The 11968-nt window shown below is 42.1% G+C and overlaps 1 protein-coding gene across 1 annotated transcript; it reads left to right on the top strand.

Moving 5' to 3' along the window:
- The first annotated feature begins 3583 nt into the window (after positions 1 to 3583).
- Positions 3584 to 10597, top strand: LOC110513729 (fibrinogen alpha chain). Its single transcript, XM_036987043.2, has 6 exons — positions 3584 to 3651; positions 5246 to 5362; positions 6537 to 6720; positions 7669 to 7814; positions 8526 to 8722; positions 8996 to 10597. The coding sequence occupies exons 1-6, from the start codon at positions 3598 to 3600 to the stop codon at positions 9813 to 9815; spliced, it is 1518 nt and encodes a 505-aa protein (XP_036842938.2). The 5' UTR covers positions 3584 to 3597; the 3' UTR covers positions 9816 to 10597.
- Positions 10598 to 11968: the final 1371 nt, after the last annotated feature.

The following is an 11968-nucleotide window of genomic DNA, read 5'->3' as shown; positions in this document are numbered from 1 at the left end:
TTATACAGCAGAGGATGGGGGTTGTTATACAGCAGAGGATGGGGGTTGTGCAGCAGAGGATGGGGGTTGTTATACAGCAGAGGATGGGGGTTGTTATGCAGCAGAGGATGGGGGTTGTTATACAGCAGAGGATGGGGGTTGTTATACAGCAGAGGATGGGGGTTGTGCAGCAGAGGATGGGGGGTTATGCAGCAGAGGATGGGGGTTGTTATGCAGCAGAGGATGGGGGTTGTTATGCAGCAGAGGATGGGGGTTGTTATGCAGCAGAGGATGGGGGTTGTGTGGAGACCAGGAGATGGCGACCCTGCGACAGCTTTCTCCTCAGCTGGGGGGAGGGGAGCCTCAGATGAGTCTAACTCTGCCTCCGTGTGCGTCTCGGCTTGCTCTCCACCAATGTGCGTGTCCACCTGCAGTGATGTCATCAGTAAATAATCAATCAATACATATGAACCAATGAATCTATCAGTTCAAGTCCATCAGTCACTACATAGACCCTGCTAGGTAAAGTCCCCCCTTATCTCAGCTCGCTGGTCACCATAGCATCTCCCACCTGTAGCACACGCTCCAGCAGGTATATCTCTCTAGTCACCCCCAAAACCAATTCTTTCTTTGGCCTCCTCTCTTTCCAGTTCTCTGCTGCCAATGACTGGAACGAACTACAAAAATCTCTGAAACTGGAAACAGTTTCCCTCACTAACTTTAAGCACCAACTGTCAGAGCAGCTCACAGATTACTGCACCTGTACATAGCCCACCTATAATTTAGCCCAAACAACTACCTCTTTCCCTACTGTATTTAATTAATTTATTTATTGTGCTCCTTTGCACCCCATTATTTCTAACTCTACATTATTCCATTGCAAAACTACCATTCCAGTGTTTTACTTGCTATATTGTATTTACTTTGCCACCAAGGCCTTTTTTGCCTTTACCTCCCTTCTCACCTCATTTGCTCACATTGTATATAGACTTGTTTATACTTTATTATTGACTGTATGTTTGTTTTACTCCATGTGTAACTCTGTGTTGTTGTATCTGTCGAACTGCTTTGCTTTATCTTGGCCAGGTCGCAATTGTAAATGAGAACTTGTTCTCAACTTGCCTACCTGGTTAAATAAAGGTGTTCTCAACTAGCCTACCTGGTTAAATAAAGGTAAAATAAAAAAAATAAAATAAACATACAGTGCCATCAGAAAGTATTCATACCCCTTGACGTATTCCACATTTTGTTGTCTTACAGCCTGAATTCAAAATGGATTCAATACTTTTTTTCTCACCCATCTACACACAATACCCCATTATTACATCATAATACCCCACTATAACATCACAATACCCCATTATGACATCATAATACCCCATTATGACATCACAATACCCCATTATGACATCGTAATACCCCACTATAACATCACAATACCCCATTATGACATCATAATACCCCATTATGACATCACAATACCCCATTATGACATCGTAATACCCCATTATGACATCATAATACCCCATTATGGCATCATAATACCCCACTATAACATCACAATACCCCATTATGACATCACAATACCCCATTATGACATCACAATACCCCATTATTACATCATAATAACCCATTATTGTTACGAATCCATCCGAAGATGGTGCCTCTTCCTGTTCGGGCGGCGCTCTGCGATCGTCGTCGCCGGCCTACTAGCTGCCACCGATCCCCTTTTCTGTTTCATTTAGTTGTGTCTGATTAGTTTCACCTGTTTCATGTTTAGGTTGTGATTGTGGGCTATTTAAACCCAGTAGGCCCGTCGTCGGCTTTGGTGCAGGCTGGTTTCTCTGTTCGTTTTGTGGATGTGATATTATCTGTATTTCTCCGGACTGTTTGTGTCCTGTTTTTGGGCCGGTCATTGTATGCGCCTGGTGTTTTGGCGTGACCTACTTTTCTCCGGAATAAATACAGTTGTCCTTTACCCTCTGCTCTCTGCGCCTGACTCCGCCCCCTCTACTCCTAGAAGTCGTAACAATTATGACATCACAATACCCCATTATGACAAATTGAAAACATGTTTTCACATGTCACCTGAAAAGGTAAAGAAAATGAAATAAAGAAATATGTTATTTACATGTTATTTACATCGGTGTTATTTATGGAAGGGCGGCAGGTATCCTTGTGGTTAGAGAGTTGGGACTATTAACCGGAGGATTGCAAGATCGAATCCCCGAGCTGACAAGGTAAAAAAATCTGTCGTTTTGGCCCGAACCCACTGTTCCTAGGCCGTCATTGAAAATAAGAATTTGTTCTTAACTGACTTGCCTAGTTAAATAAACGTAAAGGAGGGGGGGGGGGGTGAAAACCTTTGTTGTAATTTGTCCCTATTTTAGAACATGGAACACAGAAGTTAGAACACAGAACACTAGAACTTAGAACACAGAACTTTCGGGAACTGGGTGCAAAAACACATATCGGAATTTGTCCCTATTTGCTGTCCTGTGTGGGTTTACATGTACTGTGTGGGATGTTACGATGACTAAAAAACACGCTGTGCTAAAACATAATCTCCTCTCAGCCTGAGTGTCAGGCTGTTTGTGTTGTCACGCCAACTCCTTGTCACTCAAAGTCATGTTTGGCTTGACAATGAGCAGTGGAGTTGGCATTAGTACAAACCTATCCAGGCTACAAAGGGACAACCTGTTTGAGAAAATCAATACAGACATAAACTGCTGAGTCAGCTCACCTCCAGGTCAGAGAAGAGATAGTGAAAAACAACCACACAGACACTAAAATCAACAAGACTGCTTTCATTCCAAAAACATTCCTCCTATGTTCTTCTCTCGTTCTATTCCCTCTACTCCTCACAGCTACCCAGTCTGATCAGGGACAGTATGTATCAATCCTCTACTCTTCAAAGCTACCCAGTCTGATCAGGGGCAGTATGCATCAATCCTCTACTCCTCACAGCTACCCAGTCTGATCAGGGGCAGTATGTATCAATCCTCTACTCCTCAAAGCTACCCAGTCTGATCAGGGGCAGTATGTATCAATCCTCTACTCCTCACAGCTACCCAGTCTGATCAGGGGCAGTATGTATCAATCCTCTACTCCTCACAGCTACCCAGTCTGATCAGGGACAGTATGCATCAATCCTCTACTCCTCACAGCTAGGGGACTGATCCTATCTGATCACACTTACTGAGATGTTTGATGCGACCGGCCAGCCCCAGATCTGTCAAGGGCAGAAGTGAAGGACGCAACCTGGAATGAGAAGCATCGCAACCTGTGAGTCAATCAATCCGTTACGAAACCCCAGGAGGTTTCTCGGATTGACCGCTCGCTAGACAAACAGTGACTAATGTAGGCCGTATCCCAAATGGCTCCCTATATAGTGCACTACTTTTGACCAGAGCCCTATGGAACCCTATTCCCTACATAGTGCACTACTTTAGACCAGGGCCCTATGGGTGTCCCTATGGGCCCCAGATATAAGTAGTGCACCATATAGGGAATAGGGTGCCATTTGGACCTAACCGAGGGTTTGTCATCAGGTATTGCCATATATAGGGGCCCTGAGGCTCGGGGGAACAGTATTCTAGACGGACAGAGAGAAGAGAGATGAAGCTACTAAATATCCTCTGCTTCTGCCTGGCTGTCCTCGCCTCCACTTGGGTACGATAATATATGTTTTCATTATTTATTAAATCATTATTTTAATTTAAGAGGTTTAATAATGCTTTATTTAATAATAATTTATTGGATTTATATAGCACTTTAAAAAATATATATATATTTTGTAATTTTTTGGTTCATTATTTATTAAATCATTATTTTAATGTGAGAGGTTTAATAATATTTTATTTAATAATAATTTATTGGATATAATTTTTTAAAATGTTTATGTTCATTATTTCTTAAATCATTATTTTAATGTGAGAGGTTTAATAATATTTTATTTAATAATAATTTATTGGATATAATTTTTTAAAATGTTTATGTTCATTATTTATTAAAACATTTTTTAAATTTAAATATATTTAATAATATTTTATTTCATAATAATAATAATAATAATAATTTTTGGGGATTTATATAGCACTTTTTCCAGGTGACATGCTGTATCTAGTCCTTGTTAATATGTTAGCTGCCATGTTGAGAACAAGTGTTTTAAAGACTGCTTTATTCTCTAGGATCAAGCGGACGTCTTGCTTGATGTGTGGATCATTTATTATCCAAAATTCAATTCAATTCAATGTGACATTTTGAGCATGAAAGCAGGTTTCTGGGGCATGAAGAGAAGGACTAGAAGGATGTTATCAGCAGTGGTGTAAAGTACTGAAGTAAAAATACTATAAAGTACTACTTAAGTAGTTTTTTTTTGGGTATCTTTACTTTACTTTATATTTTCTTACAACTTTTACTTTTACTTCACAACATTTCTAAAGAAAATAATGTATTTTTTACTCCGTACATTTCTCCTGACACCCAAAAGTACTTGTTACATTTTGAATGATTAGCAGGATTAGAAAAATGTTCTAATTCACGCACTTATCAAGAGAACATCCCTGGTCGTCCCTGCAGCCTCTAATCTGGCAGATTCTCTAAACACAAACGCTTTGTTTGTAAATTGTGTCTGAGAGTTGGAGTATGACCCCTGGATTTCCGTAAAAATAAAAATAAATCACAAATTGTGCTTAATATAAGTCATTAGAAATTATTCATACTTTACTTTTATCTTTAATACTTAAGTTACTTACTTTTTATAATTAAGTATATTTAAAACCAAATATTTGTATACTTTTACTCATGTAGTATTTGACTGGGGGACTTTCACTTTTACATGAGTCATTTTCTATTAATGTCTCTCTCTCTCTGTCTCTCTCTCTCTCTCTCTCTCTGTCTCTCTCTCTCTCTGTCTCTCTCTCTGTCTCTCTCTCTCTCTCCCTCTCTCTCTGTCTCTCTCTCTGTCTCTGTCTCTCTCTCTCCCTCTCTCTCTCTCTCTCTCTCTCTCTCTCTCTCTGTCTCTCTCTCTCTCTCTCTCTCTGTCTCTCTCTCTGTCTCTCTCTCTCGCTGTCTCTCTCTCTCTCTCTATTTCACCCCCCCTCTCTCTCTCTCTGCGCCCCCCCTCTCTCTCCCCCCCTCTCTCTCTCTATCTATCCACCCCTCTCTCTCTATTTCACCCCCTCTCTCTCTCTCTATTTCACCTCCCCCCTCTCTCTATCCCCCACCTCCATCTCCCCCTTTCCTCCCTCCTGGTCTCTCTCAGGCTGAGGACGCAGCGGCCGTATTGAGCCCTCGTGGAACCCGACCAGTAGAACATGGTTACAAGGCTGATAAATGTGCCGCAGAGAGGAGTTGGCCTTTCTGCTCAGATGACGACTGGGTACGTTTTCACTCGCAGGAAGACCGGAAACGTCTGAATAATATAAATACATATTTAGAATCTTTGTTGTGGTTTTATTTGACATAGTGTGTAAATGTTGTATCCTTTTCAGGTGAGGGGTAGGAAAACATGTCAACATGGAGATGATCAGTTACTCAAACTCCTAGATTAATAAAAGTTCATGTTTGATCAAGTTGATTGAAAACACAGACATTTTACAATCCATTTTGACTATGTGTTGATTTGACTAGGTGATGATTTGACTAGGGGATGATTTGACTAGGGGATGATTTGACTAGGTGATGATTTGACTAGGTGATGATTTGACTAGGTGATGATTTGACTAGGGGATGATTTGACTAGGGGATGATTTGACTAGGGGATGATTTGACTAGGTGATGATTTGACCAGGTGATGATATGACTAGGGGATGATTTGACTAGGTGATGATTTGACTAGGGGATGATTTGACTAGGGGATGATTTGACTAGGTGATGATTTGACTAGGGGATGAAATGACTAGGGGATGATTTGACTAGGGGATGATTTGACTAGGGGATGATTTGACTAGGTGATGATTTGACTAGGGGATGATTTGACTAGGGGATGATATGACTAGGGGATGATTTGACTAGGGGATGATATAACTAGGGGATGATTTGACTATGTGTTGATTTGACTAGGGGATGATTTGACTAGGGGATGATTTGACTAGGGGATGATTTGACTAGGGGATGATTTGACTAGGTGATGATTTGACTATGTGTTGATTTGACTAGGGGATGATTTGACTAGGGGATGATTTGACTAGGTGATGATTTGACTAGGCATTAGTTATGATTAGGCATTGATTTGATTCCATTTTCTATGTCCTGTAACTCTCTCCTCTCCCCTCCCTCCCTCCTCTTCTCTCTCCTCTCTCCTCCTCTCATGTCCTCCTCCCCTTCTCTCCCCTCCTGCTCCTCTCCTCTCCCCTCCCTCCTCTTCTCTCTCCTCTCTCCTCCTCTCACATCCTCCTCCTCCCCTTCTCTCTTCTCCTGCTCCTCTCTTCTCCCCTCCCTCCTCTTCTCTCTCCTCTCTCCTCCTCTCTTCTCCCCTCCCTCCTCTTCTCTCTCCTCCTGCTCCTCTCCTCTCCCCTCCTCCTCTTCTCTCTCCTCCTCCTTCTCCTCTCCAGGGTCCTAAGTGCCCGTCAGGGTGTCGTATCCAGGGTCTGTTAGACAAGGCAGACCATTCCCTGCTGAAGAAGATAGAGAAGATTAGGCAGCTCCTTGACCAGAACAGAGCCAAACACCGCTCTGCCGACCAGGCATCCAAACAGACCTATGACTATCTCAAGGAGAAACTCACCTCCAACGCAGGTGAGATACTGTACCATAATATTGTTTGATTGGATGAAAGTTCGGCTTTGTTTGACTGATCTCAATGTTTACATGCACTAGTTCTCTCTCTCTCTCTCTCTCTCTCTCCCTCTCTCTCTCTCTCTCTCTCTCTCTCTCTCTCTCTCTGTCTCTCTCTCTGTCTCTGTCTCTCTCTCTCTCTCTCTCTCTCTCTCTCTCTCTCTCTCTCTCTCTCTCTCTCTCTCTCTCTCTCTCTCTCTCTCTCTTTGTCTCTCTCTCTGTCTCTGTCTCTCTCTCTCTCTCTCTCTCTCTCTCTCTCTCTCTCTCTCTCTCTCTCTCTATATATATATATATATATATATATATATATATATATATATATAAATATATATACAGTGCCTTGCGAAAGTATTCGGCCCCCTTGAACTTTGCGATGTTTAAAGCTTGGGAAATATTTTTGTATCCAAATCCGGCTTTAAACTTCTTCACAACAGTATCTCGGACCTGCCTGGTGTGTTCCTTGTTCTTCATGATGCTCTCTGCGCTTTTAACGGACCTCTGAGACTATCACAGTGCAGGTGCATTTATACGGAGACTTGATTACACACAGGTGGATTGTATTTATACTCATTAGTCATTTAGGTCAACATTGGATCATTCAGAGATCCTCACTGAACTTCTGGAGAGAGTTTGCTGCACTGAAAGTAAAGGGGCTGAATAATTTTGCACGCCCAATTTTTCAGTTTTTGATTTGTTAAAAAAGTTTGAAATATCCAATAAATGTCGTTCCACTTCATGATTGTGTCCCACTTGTTGTTGATTCTTCACAAAAAAATACAGTTTTATATATTTATGTTTGAAGCCTGAAATGTGGCAAAAGGTCGCAAAGTTCAAGGGGGCCGAATACTTTCGCAAGGCACTGTATATCAATGTTAACCATCCCTTTCTCCCTCTCCTCTGTCCCAACAGGTAATGACAACAGCTTCTATGACCTGGCTGAACGCCTCCGTCAGAGGATCGTCGACATCAAGATCAAGATAGACCGCCAGCTGAGGATCCTCAACACTCTGAAGACCAGCATCAAAGACCAGGTTATAGAGATGCAGAGGATGGAGGTGAGATTAAGATTAGTGATTAAGATTAGCGATTACGATTAGCGATTACGATTAGCGATTAAGATTAGTGATTAAGATTAGCGATTACGATTAGCGATTACGATTAGCGATTACGATTAGCGATTAAGATTGGCGATTAAGATTGGCGATTAAGATCAGTGATTAAGGTTAGCGATTACGATTAGCGATTAAGATTAGTGATTAAGATTAGCATTTACGATTAGTGATTAAGATTGGTGACTAAGAAAAGCGATTTAAGATTAGTGATTAAGATTGGTGATTAAGATTAGCGATTAAGATTGGTGATTAAGATTAGCGATTAAGATTGGTGATTAAGATTGGTGGTGATGGTGAAGACCAGGGTCAGAGACCAGCGAAGCCATATTGAGACCTAGGTCTCTTTAACAGTTGTATGATACAACATAAATATGTGCAAAATATATATACATACACATTAAAGATGAGGAGACTGCAGATGTAGAGACAGTCACTTTGGTTCCACAGAGAGTTTCCACCTATGTGTTCAGGACCCTTGGTGTTATTCCTCTGGTTTGAGAGATCTGAATTATAAATTCTCTTCTCATCCCCCTCCCCCTCTCTCCTCTAACCCCTCCCTTCTCCCGCTCTCTCCTCTAACCTCACCCTTCTCCCCCTCTCTCCTCTAACCCCTCCCTTCTCCCCCTCTCTCCTCTAACCCCTCCCCTCTCCCAGGTGGACATTGACATCAAGCTGCGCTCCTGTAAGGGGTCTTGTAAGGGCTACGCTGAGTTCTCCGTTGATCAATCATCCTACGTGGCCCTGGACAAGCAGATGGACCAGCTAGAAGCCCAGAGGGTTCAGTCTGTTGAGACCGTCGGCTCGCTGCACATCATGAAGAGCCGCCCGCTTAAAGACGTCTTGGTCGACAGGTGAGGAGGAGGATGATGATGCTGAGGATGAGGAAGATGATGACCTCTTGATAATCACCTTTTTCTTTTTCTTCTCCCACCCACCCACCCACCCTCCTCTCCTCTCCTCTCCTCTCCCACCCACTCTCCTCTCCCACCCACTCTCCTCTCCTCTCCCCCTCCCTTCTCCTCTCCTCTCCCCCTCCCTTCTCCTCTCCTCTCCTCTCTCCTCTCCTCCATCTGCTCCCCTCTCCTCTTCTCTCCCATTCCCTTCTCCCCACGCCCCCCTCTCAGCAAGTTTAAGTCCAGCCTGGCAGGGGAGCAGAAGCAGGATTTCTTCCCGGAGGTGAAGTCCGTGAAACTGACCTTGGAGGCCGAGGGGTCCAGCGCTTCATCTGCCGCCTCTGTCAGCAAGGTCCCGGGTACGCACTTCCAGCCTTCGACCTCAGGGTCTTCATCTTCATCATCTTCATCATCGAGTTGGTCGACGGGATCAGGGTCGAAGGACGGGTCGAAGAAAACGATCACGGAGCTGGGTGGGGGTGGTGGTGGGGGTGGTGGTGGTGGAGGTACGAGGGGGGATGGAGATGGGGATTTCTTTAAGGGGATGGGTGGACTAGGCGGAGGGCTGGGGAGTCTTGGAGGCGGAGATTTCACCTCTACCGGTCACCAGACCACGCATATATCGAGCTGTACCAAGACCATAAAGAAGACGATAGTGCATACGAAGGACGGGCCGGTGGAACGCATCGAGGAAGTTTCGAGCGGACCAGGCTGTGAGGCAATGAAGCTCGGCGGCGACGGAGGAGGGATGGGGGACTTCTTCCCATCCCTCTCTTCCTCTTCCTCCTCCTCCTCCTCCTCCTCATTCACCAAAACCACAAGCCACGGCAGTAACAAGGGAGGCAGTAGCCTCCTCAGCAGTACCAAGACCGGCGGCGCTGCCGACGGCTTCGGAGCTGATTCATTCGGAATGGATCTCGGAGTGTTTATGCGCGGGAAAGATGACGATGATGTCCCGGATTTCCTAAGCCACAGCCACGGCGTCAAAACTAGCGTCCGGAGCAAACGGCAGGCAGATTATGTGGGAAAAAGTCCTGATGACCAGGAGTAACTGCCCAATATTTGACCTAGCTAGCCGCTGTTTAGCCACTGTTAGTATCTTAGCCTAGTGGCCGTTAGCAATTAGCATGTTAGCCTCCGTTAGCATCTTAGCCAAACTGACATTAGCGATTAACACCTTAGCCTAGCGGCCGTTAGCGATGAGCGTCTTGGCCAGCAGCTCTTAGCGTCATAGCTAGCAGTGAGAAGTGAAACGTTTCTATTTTTTTTGTCGTAGCTCAAATCAAATCCTAGAATATGATCAACAGTAGCCTAATGAATAAACACTCGTAAAGTAGTTCAGCCATTTGCTCATATGATGTGTTTGTGTTAAAAAAATAAAATAATCTAACAAATTGTATAAAATAAGTTCCAGAGATACTGTCTAAAATATGCTGTACTATACATCATAGTGTATTCTCAACCGCTCCTGAGCTGACTACCAGAAGGGGTATAGACTACCAGGACAGGTGATAGAGGAAGAGAGAGAGAGAGAGAGAGAAGGATGGGGAGTGAGTGACAGAGCTAGAGAGAGACATTGCTGACTGTTGATTCTGTGAGTAGATGATTAAAATGTGTTTTTTTTTTTTTGTCTGACCCTGTGAATGATGTCAATGTACTGAATGTTCATTGGACAAAAACAAACAACCGGCTAACTTCTGAACCAATCAGGTACTGCCAATGTTCAAATAACTGTTCTAAGAACAGAAAGGGGTTCTAAGAACTACGTTAGAACTTCCGTTAGAATGTCCAAACCAAGCTACTGATGCGACAATAAAAATATTTTCACTTCAACTTCATGTTTTGTGTTGTATGTTTAAAGGTATTTTATAATTATAATTATAATAATTATTATATTATTCTTTATGTGCATGTCTCTTGGGTAAAAAAAAAAAACAAACAGTCAAAAGTTAGAGGGAAAAAGGTATATTTTATAGTATAAACAGAAATCAACCACAATATTAATTATAGATAAGATTTAATAACATTACATGTCAGAGAGCTCTATGGTCCTAATTAAGGTATAGGCTTATACATTGAGAATATATAGACATTAGGATATAATATGATATACATTGAGAATATATAGACATTAGGATATAATATCATATACATTGAGAATATATAGACATTAGGATATAATATGATAGACATTGAGAATATATAGACATTAAGATATAATATCATAGACATTGAGAATATATAGACATTAGGATATAATATGATATACATTGAGAATATATTAAGCTGAACATCTCAGTTATTTAGGCCTATTGGGGGGGGATCCTAACTTCCTTAGTCTCCCATTGACATAAATACATGACTAAGTAAGTATTTTGACTGAGGCAGAAGTTAGGATTTATATACCCATGTTATGATCAGTCAGAGATGGGCGGTATATTATCATAGCCTAGTTAATTGAGTCTTATTTGTCTCCCACACAGTTCTGCATTGATTCAGCACCTCATAGAGAAAGGCACAAAACGACCAAATCATCAGCCACTGTCTTAATGTGACCTTAATGTGACCTTTACCTCACCTTTATTTAACTAGGCAAGTCAGTTAAAGAACAAATTCTTATTTCCAATGACGGCCTGTGAACAGTGGGTTAACTGCCTGTTCAGGGGCAGAACGACAGATTTGTACCTTGTCAGCTTTGGGGTTTGAACTTACAACCTTGCGATCTTGCAACCTACCAACACTCTAACCACTAGGCTACCCTGCTGCCCCAGGTGATAATTATGATAATAATATACTGTATATAAGAAATATTAAGAATATGTAATAATATAATCTATTATAATTTATTTATAAAAAAAAATAAGAACAATATTTTTTTTAATCAGAAAATGGGTTCAGGCAACCTTGGTTTGACATGTAGAACTTCAATGGTGGAATAGTTTGCTGGTCCAATCAGTTTGTTGTCAACATGGATAGTTGACTGAACTCTGTGCTCTGTCAGCTATGTGCCATTCACCCCAACGATTAGCACACAGCTAATATTGACTGAATTAAATCACTAGTAAACCACTACCATAGTATTTTAATCTTATGAAATACATCATATGAATCTACAACGGTTCAAAATGACTACCTCTGGGCATTTTTTAGGCTGAGTTCTAAGCCTAAAAAATGTATCGAAATTCCTCAAAATACTAATGTTCA

Source organism: Oncorhynchus mykiss, chromosome 9 (assembly GCF_057628025.1).
Source record: "Oncorhynchus mykiss isolate SJ-2025 chromosome 9, ASM5762802v1, whole genome shotgun sequence".
In the NCBI taxonomy this organism is placed as follows: Eukaryota; Metazoa; Chordata; class Actinopteri; order Salmoniformes; family Salmonidae; genus Oncorhynchus; species Oncorhynchus mykiss.
Note: the sequence above shows the minus strand (reverse complement) of the source record. Positions and strands in the feature narration are given on the sequence as shown.